Below are 15,886 nucleotides of genomic sequence, written 5' to 3' on the forward strand. Positions count from 1 at the left end.
GTTATTAAGTTACTGTCACTCTATTTGCCATCTTACTATGTAGGCAGGCATAAAAAAAACCCTGTTAGGTAATTCTAAATGTGAAGAAATGAAGATTTCCTCGCTGTGGTGCACCTCAACTACACCCAGACAGTAAAACGTTAATATATCTTGAAGATGTGAATATCACAGTGTTCTGCTCCATTGTGACTGGGTAAATTAGTTTCATGGGATATCAAGATGCTGTCGTCTGGGAATGAAATTTCAATACTAGGTAAAGGCCCCCGACGGTCAAAATAAATACTAACCAAATCTATGACACAGCTAGTTCAACTACTGCACCTCTTGAGGTAATTAAAGGTCCGCATGGCGTGGTGTGAGTTTAATTTATGTTATTTTTGTGCCATTGCTGCAACATTTGAGTCACAGTTGCACTGATTACGTAGCGTAGATGCATATGTGAGGCTTATAGGCTCTGTGAGGGATGCTCACCCTCATGAGGCAAAATATTTTGACATGTCCAAAATCAGCTAGTCGCAAGATAGTTTAACTAGTGATCAAATCTTGCAAGATAATATGGGAGAGTTATTTTCTTATGGCATTGTCTTCCAGTGCTACTGTATTTGTATTCCATGGACTGGAGTTTCCTTGAAAAGGTCGTTACATTCGTATTATGCTTTTACACGCTGTGTGTCAAGGCATCGGCTGGTTACTTGTATCAAGCTACATACACTTGCATCCAAAGTTATTCATGACTCTGGCAGATTGAAATTTAGAATCATTTTCTGTCAATAAAAAAGTTTACTTCTGATATGCTGAAACAGGCATCTCTTCAAACACAACAAAACAATAAAACATTTGTATAAGAAAAAAAAAGATCCGTTTTCATTTACATTGAATTAAAAACTGGCATGTCCAAAATTATTTATACCCTTCCCAATTATCCATCAAAAACATCTTGGATAGCATTACAGCAATCACATCTTTATTATAATATCTGAGCAGCTTTTTCCATGTTCATTGGTATTGTGGTGATTTGTCTTTGGTGATGAGCTCCAAGTCTTTGAGCCTGGAAGGCCTCCTTGGCATTGGCTTAATCTTTATCTCCCTCCACAGATTCTCTATCAGATTTAAATTGGGACTCTAGCTGGGACTCAAAAAAATTTTAAAGGTTTGAAAATGTCTCAATTACAAATCGGCTAATATTTTCCATTGTACCTCTGCATTGGTTTAAAATGCCTTTAATGCCACAGAAAGGTGCATGAATGAACAGCGTTTTATCTGGGTGTATCACAACTTACCATATACAGTATAAATAACAGCGCTGCCACCGGACAGCTTGTTGCTGTACAGGTCCTTCTCAAAATATTAGCATATTGTGATAAAGTTCATTATTTTCCGTAATGTCATGATGAAAATTTAACATTCATATATTTTAGATTCATTGCACACTAACTGAAATATTTCAGGTCTTTTATTGTCTTAATACAGATGATTGTGGCATACAGCTCATGAAAACCCAAAATTCCTATCTCACAAAATTAGCATATTTCATCCAACCAATAAAAGAAAAGTGTTTTTAATACAAAAAACGTCAACCTTCAAATAATCATGTACAGTTATGCACTCAATACTTGGTCGAGAATCCTTTTGCAGAAATGACTGCTTCAATGCGGCGTGGCATGGAGGCAATCAGCCTGTGGCACTGCTGAGGTCTTATGGAGGCCCAGGATGCTTCGATAGCGGCCTTTAGCTCATCCAGAGAGTTGGGTCTTGAGTCTCTCAACGTTCTCTTCACAATATCCCACATATTTTCTATGGGGTTCAGGTCAGGAGAGTTGGCAGGCCAATTGAGCACAGTGATACCATGGTCAGTAAACCATTTACCAGTGGTTTTGGCACTGTGAGCAGGTGCCAGGTCGTGCTGAAAAATGAAATCTTCATCTCCATAAAGCTTTTCAGCCGATGGAAGCATGAAGTGCTCCAAAACCTCCTGATAGCTAGCTGCATTGACCCTGCCCTTGATAAAACACAGTGGACCAACACCAGCAGCTGACACGGCACCCCAGACCATCACTGACTGTGGGTACTTGACACTGGACCTCTGGCATTTTGGCATTTCCTTCTCCCCAGTCTTCCTCCAGACTCTGGCACCTTGATTTCCGAATGACATGCAGAATTTGCTTTCATCCGAAAAAAGTACTTTGGACCACTGAGCAACAGTCCAGTGCTGCTTCTCTGTAGCCCAGGTCAGGTGGTTCTGCCGCTGTTTCTGGTTCAAAAGTGGCTTGACCTGGGGAATGCGGCAACTGTAGCCCATTTCCTGCACACGCCTGTGCACGGTGGCTCTGGATGTTTCTACTCCAGACTCAGTCCACTGCTTCCGCAGGTCCCCCAAGGTCTGGAATCGGCCCTTCTCCACAATCTTCCTCAGGGTCCGGTCACCTCTTCTCGTTGTGCAGCGTTTTCTGCCACACTTTTTCCTTCCCACAAACTTCCCACTGAGGTGCCTTGATACAGCACTCTGGGAACAGCCTATTCGTTCAGAAATTTCTTTCTGTGTCTTACCCTCTTGCTTGAGGGTGTCAATAGTGGCCTTCTGGACAGCAGTCAGGTCGGCAGTCTTACCCATGATTGGGGTTTTGAGTTATGAACCAGGCTGGGAGTTTTAAAGGCCTCAGGAATCTTTTGCAGGTGTTTAGAGTTAACTCGTTGATTCAGATGATTAGGTTCATAGCTCGTTTAGAGACCCTTTTAATGATATGCTAATTTTGTGAGATAGGAATTTTGGGTTTTCATGAGCTGTATGCCAAAATCATCCGTATTAAGACAATAAAAGACCTGAAATATTTCAGTTAGTGTGCAATGAATCTAAAATATATGAATGTTAAATTTTCATCATGACATTATGGAAAATAATGAACTTTATCACAATATGCTAATATTTTGAGAAGGACCTGTACACTGCTTATCAGCTGACTTAAAGAAGGCTCCTTCACCTTTTTCATCTTTACAAATTTGCCTGTTTGAAAAAATTTACAGCTGTCATAAACATGGACAGCCATGGTGTAGAAACTAGTATTCACCCGTCAGTCTTTGCTCTTTTGTAAGCACCAAGCTATTACTAAAATAGTATATGGTGCTTAAAGATTTAGTTACCTCAACAACTTGTCATAACTGATGAAACCATGAACTATGCTAGAGAATAAATACTTTTCAATGGCAATGTATGAACTATCAATACCACAAAGTCATTTATAAAGGGTAAAATTCCCCATTTCTACCTCAAGAGAATGTATATAAATGTATTTGCTAACCTGTGCAGGATCAAGGGGGTTGGGGAAGATGGCACTGACCGGTCTCTCTCGCGGAGACAGACAGGCATTTTCTCTGGAATGCTTGTGTTTCTCTGCCATTTGAGGTGAACCTAAAATGAGCAGTATGATATGTTAAAGCTGTGACACATGCACACACACATGAGCAAGCTCCACAACATGATAAATGGCCTGACCTCTCCTTCACGCACCCACACAGACACACACCTCTCACTCCCTCTAACCTCACTCCCTTGCAGTCTCCGTTACACTGGACAATCACAACAGGGACATGAGCCACAGTTCGACACGGTTAAATATGTAACGAAAGACGTTAGACACAAAAACCAAACATGCAAATTCTTTATTATTGCAGCCCTTCCCTTCAGCAGCTGCTGCATGAATCTTGTGCCATTAGCCAACTTGACAGCACTTGGAAGGCTATCATATGAATATAAGATAGTAATCGCTGGCTCTCCTTCAGGTAGCACCACAGAGGCAATAATTCTCTGCACGCTTTATGGGTAGACAGAGGGCACTTTTATAAGGGCACCGCCCGCTGTCAGCATCTTGCCAAAGGGGAGTGCATACACTTCCATAAACGTCTTCATATATTCTCACTTTTTATGATCGGGATCAGGCAGAAACACAGTTACACATTTGAACATGTCAGGATGATAGGGCGGCAGGATGAGGCATTAGCTATTCACTTTGCACAGCAGAGGAGGCTTCGATAACTGAGGCTGGCCTGGACAGGGGTTTTTATAAGGGAATAGTCAGCTCAGTTGTAAAAATCTCTTATTCTCTCTTATTATGTTGCGCGTTTTCGCCGGCTCTATGTTCCCTTCAACACCATTTCTTCCAGCTCATTTATTTATCAGTCTTCATTTTGTATTCTCTTTGTTTTTCGTTTCCCCAGTTTGTTTTCCTTCAAGCTTACTTTTCTCCATTCTCTTTGAGGCTCTTCGGCCAGATTCCAACCTCATCAGACAGGATGCCATTGCATTAACAAAAGGTCAAAAGTGCACTCTTGGAAGCAGGGAACACTGTTTCGGATCCCTCGGGACTGAAATATCAGCTGTATGCAAGCCTGCAGCGCTTATTTTGGAAAAGAAGCCGTCTCACCTCTGGTACTAGAGGGGGCCGAGCTGGTGACGTTGGGCGAGGCGGAATGGTTGGAGCTGAGGCTCGAGGTAGACGGACTGGGCTGTAGGTGGGAAAGACAACATTATGAACATCTGTGTTAAAACACCAGAAAATTAATACTTAAATCAAACTTGGTTTGGTAAAAACACAGTGACAGGTATGCTCTATAGCTAAGCTAAGTTGGCACTAGTGACAACACTCTTTGGTGCGAGAGTCGATACTACCGAAAGAAGGCTCAGTTTGATCATTTTTACTATCAGTTAGGTGTGAAGAAAGCCAGAGCATAAAATCTGAACGAAGCTCTTAGAATGGAAAATGTTTTTTTTCCAGGATGGCATGTCTGCTGTATAAAAGGAGTGAGGTTAAGGAGATAACAGGTAGGCTAAACAGAGTGCCATTTTGAGCTTTGAACCTCTGTCTTCTACAGAACATGCTAGATTTGGAAATGTTGACAGTCTTTTAGACATTTCAGAGCTAAGAGCTCTGCTAAGTGCTCTCTCTCACACATACCTCTGGTCCTAAAACACATAATTAATGACAAAGGCTCATCTTAAGTCACAATAAATAAATGAAAGCTTGAACAGTTTACATCTTAGAACTTTGTTACATCTCATATTTCAGTTAGATACAGCTGTTATTTATTTTAAATGGATCTCGAGACATTATGTTAACAGTTCATTAAGTGATGCGGAGAGACAATTTGCAGGCTTAGTGCAGTTATCAACATTAACTGTAACCTTTTTCTATTTAAAATTGATTTAGTTTACTTGAAAGTGAAAAGTAAAATCTGTAAAAGTAAGTAATAGCTGCACCTGTAATATTTTAACATCCAACATTGACAGTAAGCTATGCTAACTCTAACCTTGGGCATTTTTGGAGAAAATGGAGAAATACTATTTAATAGGAGTACAAAACCTGCAATATCAATAATATCTATACCTGAACTTGTCTAATGAACATGAGTGAAAAACAATATAAAAAAAATAAAAAATACAAGGAGCAACTGTTTACGAGAATACTTAAGACTCAATACTTAAGGTATCAGTATAGGTTAAATACGTACAGTTAGGCTTCAATTATTTAAACTGTTGGCAAATTTTGGTAAAATCTTAATTTTATCAATATGTTTCATTTGACTGGAAGTAATATTGTTTTGGGGCAGCCCAGCCAGAGTCCTGACTTGAATCTGCCAGAGAATCTGGAGGGAGCTAAAGCTTAGGGTGATGGCTAGGAGGCCTTTCAGCCTCAAAGACTTGGAGCTAACTGTCAAAATTACCGTGGAAACACTGATCACCAAATATACACTACCAGTCAAAAGTTGTAGATACACTTTCTCACTTAATGGGTCTCTTTATTTTCTTGACTATTTACATTGTAGATTCTCACCAAAGGCATCAAAACTATGTATGAACACACATGGAATTATATACTAAACAAAAAATGTGAAATAACTGAACATTTTTATATTTTACATTCTTCAAAATAGCCACCCGTTGCTTTGATGACTGCTTTGCTCTCTTAGAATTCTCTTCATGAGCTTCATGAGATGGTCACCTAAAATGGTTTTCCAAAGAGCTATGAAAGAACTTCCCAGAGGTTCATTGAGAGACGGCCAAAGGTTAATATTTCAGTCATCACAACAAAGGGAGGTTAGGCTAGGAATCTAAAATATAAAACATATTTAAAGAACTTTTACAGTTTTTCATTTGCTACACAATTCCCCATGTGTTCATTCACAGTTTTGATGCCTTCAGTGAGAATCTCTGTACAATGTAAATAATCAGAAACATTGCTGTAATGCTGATAAAGATTTTTTGACAGATTTTAAGAAGGTTATAAATCATTTTCAAAATGCATTTTTTTATGAAATGTAAATAAAAACTGATAAATTATTTTTTCGTTGTATTGAATGTGTTTTTTAATCTTTTAAGAGGTGCCTGCCTCATGTCCTTTCAAAACCCAACTTCTTGTTTGAGTAAAAATGGTTTTAAATCTACATCTGCAATACTTTTGGGCTTCACTGTATTGTTGTTTGATCCTACTAATGTCCATTGATTGACAATAACACCTACAAATGAAAACATAAATATTTATTTGGATGTCATTAAATGTAAAAATTTGTTCCATCCTTCAGTAAATTGCACATAATCTGTTTAAGAAAAGCTTTAATATTCCAACCTATTATCCTAATTAACTCAGGCAGATTCCTGACAGCGGCTCTTTTTCTCCCATGTTCTCTTACTATAACTCCAGGCCTGCCAGGTGCGGCAGACAGCTTGCCAGGAGCTGTCGGCAGCTCTTTGAATTGGCCAAATCTAGTTTAGATTAGACTTAGGCAGGCTCTCTGGATGGCCCACACAAAGCACTGTGTCCTGAATTGATATATTCATGACAATTTGCTTGGTTGGACAAAGCCCTGGACAAGAAAGTCAGGATGATAGAGAGAAAAGGGGTCAGAGGAGAAGAAAAAATGAGGGCGGAATGGAGCGAGGATGGATTAGAAAAAAAGTGATGCAAGTTGAGCCTGTGGGGAGCAGGAGGGCAAATGTTGGGATGTGGACTCAATCTTCTACTTTAAGAGTCATTTCCAGGGCGTGTGGGTAGTGCAAAAGAAGCTGCTTGTATGTGTGTTTAACAACAAGGGATTACCTGCATGTTGAAGACTTCATCTGAGCTCTCTGACTGTCCGGTGATGTTACTGACTTCATTGGAGGCTTGAGATGAAAGAGAGGATGAGGAGTAACGGTTCACTGCAGGGTAGCTGTGGGGGCTAAGAAGACAAAGGGAGTTTGTTATGGTGGATTTTGTAAAACAAAAATAAGTTATTTTATCTTTTATGTTCTTCAAGATTCAATGCTTCTCAAAAATATTCATTCCCCTTGAACCTTTTTACATTCTCTCTTGTTAAAAATGCAAACTTCAGTTTAGTATTTTGTTAAATTTCATGTGATAGACCAACACAATACGAGATGTTAGAAAAACAGTATTTATGTATTTTTACAAATAATTTGAAAAGTGTTGGAGCATTTGGATTCTGCTCCCTTTACTCTGCCACCCCTAAATAAAATTAAGTGCAACCTGGTCTCAACCTTTTTTTGACCTACATGCAAAACAACATATGAGGCAAAAAGCCAACATCCAACGTACCAAGCCAACAGTGAAACATGGTGGTGGCAGCATCATGCTGTGGGGGTGCTTTTAATTTTCAAAACAAAATTAAACTTAGTTTACTTCCACACATTTGTCACACCTAGCTGTTTACTGCCTTTACAACCCAAAAGGCATTGCTACTCTCCCTTATGAGAAAAGGACATCCACATTCTCTAGAATTATTACCATTATTACTAAAATTTTTAATAGAAAAGGACATTATTAGAGAATGATGACAAAACAGGTATTGGAATAAGTTAGAATAAAATGTGAAATAAAAAAATGAATGATAATGAATAAACTTTTTTTGTGCCATTACTGTCATTCTTTTGTGAAAATTCTTTGCAGATATTGCATGAAAGCGTTTATTACATCTCAATATCAAAAGATGCCAATTATTGGCTACAGTTATAAGTGGCTAAAGGGCCACATTTGGCTCCAGACCTGCAGGTTGCAGTAATATACATAAATGTTTTTCAGCAGAGCAAGACAAAATTAGGCTATTTTCCACAGTTACTTTTGCAAGTAACTGTGTTTCACTTACCATACATTTGCCATGGAGTCCAACGCAATGGGCAAATTGGTGGGAAATAAAGAGAGACAAGGGATGTCAGTTTGAATAAAAAAACAATTGTTACAACAATTACAGCATTTCATCAAAAATAAAAATTTAAAGAAATCAAAAACAGATGTCCTGCACTTTTTGCTGTCATAGAAAGCCAAACTTTTTAAGACTGAAGTGATGTGTGCGTCCCCAAAGTTTTCTGTCCCCCGTGGGACCAGACTGTGGAAGGAAAATGTCGCAGGTAGACAGAGTGGAAGGGTCGCTGAACATATCAAAACTCCCACACACACCCACAGTCAGCTGCCGATCCCAGTAGGTTACCCCCTTTCCCCCATTCACTTATTAATTGCCAAAAAAGAGCCACACGAGTAAACAGCTGGAGGATGAGGACAGGTACTTTTAGGATGATTTATAAGTCTTTAACAGATGTCTTTGAAGTTTTATTAAAAGTTATAAATTAAAAAAATGTATTAAGTTAAACACAGATACACTTTATAAATAAATAAAAAGAGGTCATCACCTCCGCCTTGCAACCCCTCTGCCCGTGTCGGGGCTGATGATACTGGGCACGGAGTTCCTGTAAGTCCGCGGGCTCCCGTTGATGAAGGGCACAGGGCTTGCGCGCACATAAGCCGGGAACTCCTGGGGTTTCAGATGGAGAAAAAGCGGGAAAGCGGACATGATTAAAATGCTTCTCGATGCCAGCATGTGGTATGTAAATAAAATCCGTGGTATGCACAGGAGAGGAACTTTGTTTAATGAGGGGTGGCTTCCCCCCTTGAAAGAACTGCAGGGGTCATTTACTTGGAAGTCTGAGCACAGCAGACGCTTTCTGCTGTCAAATTTGGCTTACACTTCCACAAAGACGTCTGTTAATAATTCAAAGGAAATGACAGAACACATGCAATCAAACAATTCGGTTTTATATGATGTTTGAATTCATCCCTGATTTACAACCTGGTGGCCTACCTGTATGCCCAGACTGGATTTCATGAGATGGAACTGGTCCACTAACTTCTTATGGAGAGGTCTCATGTCTTGGGGAACATACTTCTCGTGAACAGTGAGGCCATATTCTAAGATGTGCGCCTGCAACACAGAAACAGAAATATCAAAAACATTTCCAGCTGGAGGGTAATCCTCCTCCTCTTATTCCATCCACATCAGTATTACTGACAGGGAACAGTCCCACAGCATGATGCTGCCACCAGCATGCTTGGCTGAGGATACAGTGTGCTTAGGTTTGCAAACCTTATAAAACTTTACACCTCCTAACATACTTCTTTTCATTGTGGCCAAAAGGTAAAATTTTTGTCTTGCCGGTTTTTTTTTAGCAGAGGATTCTTTCTTGGTGAGCAACCTCTGAGTTTATCCAAATCTAGATTTGCTGTGGATAGGGACATTGGTTTTCCAGCAGTTTCCAGTTCATGGCACTTCAGAATATAGTTTTTTTTTTTTCTGGATGCACTAACCACCATCCTTTCATATGAGAGTTGTAGTTACTGATTAATGGCTACCATTATCAAGCTTTTGCCATAACTCTTGCTGGATATTTGACCAATCTCATTGTGAGACTTTGTACAGTTCATTATAATTAGTTCGTTGAAGGAGGTTTGGGGTCATTTTCCTGTTGGAACACTCAGTTGTGTCCAGGTTCCGACTATCTGACCTAAACTGTCATCCTTAGATTAACAGAACCACCAACGCTTAAGCTGATTGAAACGTGGAAGATCCAGGAGCACCAGTGAAACAAACCTCTTTCATAAAACTGTTAAAACATGAGCCACTCTCTGAGCTGCCTCTGGTCATTCATAAATGACAAATTTAAGCCATCAAGTGAGCCCATGTGAGCTTTCAAAAATCAAACCAACATTGCAAATCCAAAGGAGGCATTGAGTAGAACTCACTAGGATTGCCATAGAGTGGTAGACACACATGGTATGTGATGCCTTATACTTGGCTGAGGTCATTTGATCCGTTCGGTCTCTACTCCCTTCAGCATGACTCTTCCAATGTGCGTTAATGGTGAGAAATGATGTGCTTATAATAGAACATAGGTGGTCTTTGTGTGTATTTGTCCAAAATTAATTGGCCACCTGGACGCACAGACTGCAATAGCTGTATTGAATACTTGGGTCAAAACAGAGGTTTATCCTTCCTCAATTTATCCAATACAGGTTTGCGACTTCATCGCTTTGCAAGGCAGGGATTTAACAGCAGTTGACTTTAACCCTTTAAGTTCTTTCACAAAAACACACAGCAAAAAGTTACAATATCTTTGTCCCACCTTGATGTGTTTTGTGAGAGGGACTACTGTCCAAAGTTGAATGCAGTTTTACATTACCATGGACTGAGAGGGTGCTGACCAAGAAGAAAGAGCATACTCCAAAAGTCTACATCTTCAAGCTCAACTTAGATTTGGCCACAATGACAAGAAGTATATTTGGAGTATTTCAGGTGAGGGTTTCAGTCTCAAGAACACTTTAACAACTGTTTAGTAATGTGGAGGCAACATTATGCTGTCGGGATCACTGTTAGTGCTAATGGTGCATTGCACAAAGTCAATGGAATAATGAAATCTTTTAATTTAACCTCAAATCCACAACTAGCAGCCTGAAACTGAAAAAGTGTTTCAACAGGATGTAGGCTCATATTAAACTTCTGGAACAAAACCCAACCTCAATCTTATTAAAGATTTATGGACTATATTAAAAAGAGGGATCTGGTCCACTAAACAAATCAGTTAAGATAAACTTTCTTATAAGAAGGCTGGTTGAATACCCTGACAGAATTATAACAAAGGCTTGTGGATGGTAACCAAACTGAGATTTATTTGCATATTTGTGTATGGGGCGTGTATGTAAATCTTTGGGCTTTTGAGTATATTGTTGACTCTTTAAACATCATTTGTTGTATTATCCGTCCACCTCAAAACAAGGTAAAATAATGTAATGTTCATATTGATGATCAAGCTATGTTAACTTTTGACATGCACTACAGTTGCATTTGTTTCACAGATTTTGTATTTTTGTGTGTAAAAAAGAAAACAATACTTACAATACATGACCATTAATAGTAAAAAATAATCATAACATCTTGTGAGCACATTCCTAAATCAAAAATATACAGCATGTATTAGTTTGAAGGTTTTCTTTTTTTTTTTTTTTATATAGCTTATATTTCAGACCTGTTCAAACATGAGCTCCCTCAGTCGGCCAATCTTGTCTCCATCCTCGGGATGATTCATGATGTAGTCCTTCACGAAAAAGGCCTGCAAGTAAACAAAATGGAGAACATCTGAAGGCCTGAAGTGGTTATGTGTTCTGTGTGGCAATGCTACCTGAATCCCAGCAGGCCTGACTCAGTTTTTTATTTGCACAGTCCTTCAATGCATTCAGGACGGCTGAGCAAATATACAAAGAGACTAAACTAAAGAGAGCATCACTACCGTTTGGATTGTTGAGGACTCAAAAGGAATGATATAAAAAAATCAAGATATATAAAAAGGTTCTTATATCAATTTCATTAGTACCAATGATTATTGATCTATTAAAAAAATAAATAAAAGTTATATTTATGTTGGCATGGGTCAGTATCAAATTCTCATTGAATATTGACCTAGAGTAAAGATGCGAAGGTATCACAATATAAACAAAAAAACAAACAGAAATGTATAATTTGATATAATTGCAAAATCAGAAAAACAGACCTTAGACCTTCCTGCCAGCTTGTAATTGTAAAAAGGAATCTGTTCTTAATAACTTACCTGGTTAAATAAAGGTTAAATAAAAACTAAATAAAGTCCTCCTCCTGCCTAAATTATTTAAAATAGTGATCATTAAGGTCATAATAATGTAACTGATGTCATTTATTTACTATTGTTTTTATTTTGATGCATAGTTCTAATCATATAAATAGAATATCAGTTAATTTAGTAAAACATTTTTAAATGCCAATGAAGGCTAACAAGCTAATACTAGCTGGTTAATTAGCCAAGCTATCTGCAGTTGTAGATAGTCTGGTTAAAATAATTGTTTTTGATAGTTGCTCTCTCACAGGTTCATTTATGACACTGTCTAGCAGCTCACCATCAGTGCCAATGTTCGCATTTGGCTTTGTGGTGAAGCTAAACAAAAGGACTAGTTTCACAGTTTTCAAATCGCTAAACTTTTGATCAAAATCTATAATTGGACAAATTGAAACTGAACTTTGTAACTCTGTGCTGAACAGAAATGATTTAAACTCCATTTTGTAGACTTTCACACTACGTAAGAAAACACAGAAAAGAGAGAATTTCAAAGCTTTTTGCCATGGGGACCAACTTAGAATTAGACTAACATAAATAGCCAAATATATGGACTAATCTAGGGTTGCCCAAGTCCAGTCATCGTCAGCTGGTACCCTGCAACCTTTAGTTGCATCTCTGCTCCAATGCACCTGAAAAAATTCTAGATTCCCTCATCAGCTCACTCATCTCTGCAGACGCCTGGTAAAAAGCCATTTATATGATTCAGGTGTGTTGGAGAAGAAATGCAACTGAAGTGACAGGACAATGGCTCTCGAGGACTGGACCTAGGAACCCCTGGACTAGTCAAACCAGGACTGAATTATTCTCCACAGATTACAATTTTCCCTAACACAGTTTGGCATTTATTTAACGTTTAGTCTATTTGTGAAAACCACCACAAAATACAGCTTAGGGGGAGAATCAGATTTTTCAAAAATATTGCTAAAATCTTCATCACGATCCTGTGAACAGTGGTAGTTTATTATTTTTTTTATTTGGGCCATATGGGCAGTTGTCCAGGGTGGCATTGGAAAAGGGGTGCAAGAACACCAGGTCAAAAAAATAAATAAAACTTCTGTTTGTGCACCTTGAAAAAGTTCTTCATTGCCTTCAAACATGTGCAACCAATGGGGAATCAACACCCCCTGCTTCCTGCTAAGAAAAAGGAAAGTATTCTACATGCTTCGTGCGAGACTGCACTGTGTTTTACCCCATCCGAGCATTTACATGATTTCCTGCATTTCTGTTCTTTGCAGGTCCTCACACGGTGCGCCATCATGCAAAAACCAACACAGCCCTCAAAGCAAATATTGTGTATTCTCGTCTTGTGAGCAGGAAGTCTTGTTTCCCTCATACTCCCTATACATTAACTGTTGTTAGGTCCTTGCTGTTTACAGTGGCATCAACACTTGTCACACGTCCTCAGATTACTCCAAATCCTTCCAGTCTGTGTTAGACTAGACTGAAAGCAAGGAGAGAAGAGGAGATGATGGAAAGCCCAGCTCACAATCTGTTCTTAAATCTAGCCCAAAAGGAAATTCAGCAAAAGAAGAAAAAACAAATGAGGTGAGGCACTTAGAGGTAAAAGAGGGGGGTTTGCAGAAAGCGCAGTACAGTTCCTCTCAAGGACACACCTGTCTGTTTCGAAAGAGACAGACTGAGAGAAAATATGCTTAAGGCTGCTTTAAACACTCACAAACAAACACAGATCCCCATCAAAAGGCATTCAGAGTCTGAATACTCGAGGTGTTTTTATATTCCAAATATCACCAGATGGCAGTCTATCAAATTAGTATGCACCATACAGGATAGCATATCTTATTAAGCTCTGCAAAATGGCTAGATAACATTTCTTTTAATATTTCAGTGCATAAATGTTGCAGTTTTTGGTTACATTTCAGCAGCAACCCCAAATTATAAGCCTCAGGAAAAAGGCTGGAAAACTGATCGATAATCTGGCGTGGTGAACATTTTTTTTTGGACTGTGACGAGTGGGACCCGGCCATTGAGCAACTTCAGTTAATCGTTAGTAAAGTCCAATTAGAGAGGGAGCGCTGATGGGAAGGGAAAATAAATCAGAAGCCAATTCTCCCTCCTTCTCTTCGGAAGGGTTTCAACTCAGACTAGAGCGATAAATCTAAATATTAATAATAATTTCTCCCTTATTTGCAGCAGGGCTTCCATGGCTGTCAATCGAACTTATGGAGGGAAAAGAAATTAATAGATTTATAAGCAAGGTCCGTGATGGCTTGCAATTTGATGCGTGCCTTGAAGGAAAAACGGGTGTTGATGTCCGTGGCAGTTTGTTTGCAGCAGAAAAATAAGTCTTATCTGTCTGATTATTGGGAAAATATTAAAAATGTGTTTAATTTGTTTTACTTGTGCATGGCAAGAGAAGGAAATTTACAAGAAATGAAAAGCAGCAGAGAAATGTGGAAATAGCTTTCCGCAATGGGGCCTGCAAGCAGGCATAAATGACGAGGAAATGCACCCAACCTCTTCAGCCCCCAGATCCACGCTCCCAGCAGTTGCTAAGCGACAGGGAGAAGAGTCCACTCAGTTTGCTGAAGCTAAAAACTATCTTCTTGAGTAGATTTTAAGTAGTTTTTCCCTTTTTTTGAGGCTGTTTGCTTTTTGTGGAAAATTGGAGCGCACCACACGCTTATCCTGCAATCTCTCGTGCAGTGCTTTCGAGAAACTGCAAATAGATGCAAATGTTTGTCAGCGAGACTGAAGATGTTTCTCTTTTTGTGTCTGCCTTTTACCATTCTACCATACAATGCAGCAGCTGCATAATTCCTCCTACCTCATTCAGTAAGCTAATATTAGTCATCCATCTCTTTACACCCCCCCCCCATTTCTCTTTATGCGATTTTTTTTACGTGACGCCGCTTTCTCCCCTCATCTATCCTTCCATCCACCCATCTATTCGCTGACTGAAAGCTCCATTCCATCCTCTCATTCCAACATCAACCATCTATCTCATTTTTCTGCTTCCAACCCCCTCTTGCTTTCCACTCATCTATAAATTCGATCAAAACCTCGCCGGGCCGATGGTGCATCCATCCATCCAGCTGTTCATCTGCTTCTTTTTTTTACTCCCCATACGGCCCTCCGCTTCATACTTTCCACCTTCATACATCATTAGGCAATCTATATGTCAGTGCTTCCCGACCCTCGCTCTCTGAACAACCCTCCGACGCCGCCCACGGCTGAGCCGTTCGTACCTCTTGGTAGCGGGCCAGCCCTCCGTTGACGGCGGCGTCAATGACCCCGTTCAGGCACATGGTGAGGGGGTTGATGTTCTGCATCTGCCGGCTCTGACACTGGGTGATCAGAGTGCGTAATTGCAGGTTCTTGTTCTCGATCACTTCAATGGCGTTCTCCAACGGACTTACCTCCACCTGTGAACAGGGAGATTATAAACATATTTTTCACATTACAGCTTCTTCTAACTGAATTTAGCTCTACGTGTGCCTCTTAATAAATCGGAATTTAGTCAAAAAGTTAATTTATTTCAACATTTTAATTTAAAAAGCAAAACTCACATAGATTTACTGCACTCGGAGTGATAGATGTCAAGCATTTATTTCTGGTAATTTTGATGATACTAGCTTACAGCTAATTGAAAAAGCAAAGCAGAAAATCTGACTATTACATGAGATGAATAATGATATTTTTTGATTAAGAAATATTTCATTATAACCATGCTAGGACTTGCACAATCATGAGGAAGTCTTGACAGTTGCCCAGTGACAGTTATTCACCCAAACATATTAATGGAAAGTGAATTTAAAAAAAACACACATTTGTACAATACTAAAAACATCACATATGTGCATCATGTTGCAAGTAAATAAATCATATTTTCAATCCTTTTAGGTACAAAATAGATTTCTAAGCCTGCAATTCTTGTGATCTTCTATGGTGGTCCAGCTGGTAAAG

General features: G+C 39.2%; 1 protein-coding gene across 5 annotated transcripts in view; it reads right to left on the reverse strand.

Moving 5' to 3' along the window:
* The window catches only part of dock4b (dedicator of cytokinesis 4b), a 160,538-nt gene that overhangs the window by 15,497 nt on the left and 129,155 nt on the right, over positions 1–15,886 (reverse strand). For 3 of the 5 annotated variants that reach the window (XM_047389717.1, XM_047389719.1, XM_047389715.1), the window contains 7 exons: positions 15,169–15,345; positions 11,342–11,425; positions 9,124–9,243; positions 8,675–8,805; positions 7,089–7,200; positions 4,419–4,500; positions 3,297–3,406 (listed from right to left, as the gene is read on the reverse strand). In XM_047389717.1, the coding sequence (XP_047245673.1) occupies positions 3,297–3,406; positions 4,419–4,500; positions 7,089–7,200; positions 8,675–8,805; positions 9,124–9,243; positions 11,342–11,425; positions 15,169–15,345 (816 nt within the window). The remainder of the gene's footprint in view (positions 1–3,296; positions 3,407–4,418; positions 4,501–7,088; positions 7,201–8,674; positions 8,806–9,123; positions 9,244–11,341; positions 11,426–15,168; positions 15,346–15,886) is intronic. The other 2 variants (XM_047389718.1, XM_047389716.1) reach the window with 1 other exon arrangement.

This window comes from Girardinichthys multiradiatus, chromosome 17 (assembly GCF_021462225.1).
Source record: "Girardinichthys multiradiatus isolate DD_20200921_A chromosome 17, DD_fGirMul_XY1, whole genome shotgun sequence".
Lineage (NCBI taxonomy): Eukaryota > Metazoa > Chordata > Actinopteri > Cyprinodontiformes > Goodeidae > Girardinichthys > Girardinichthys multiradiatus.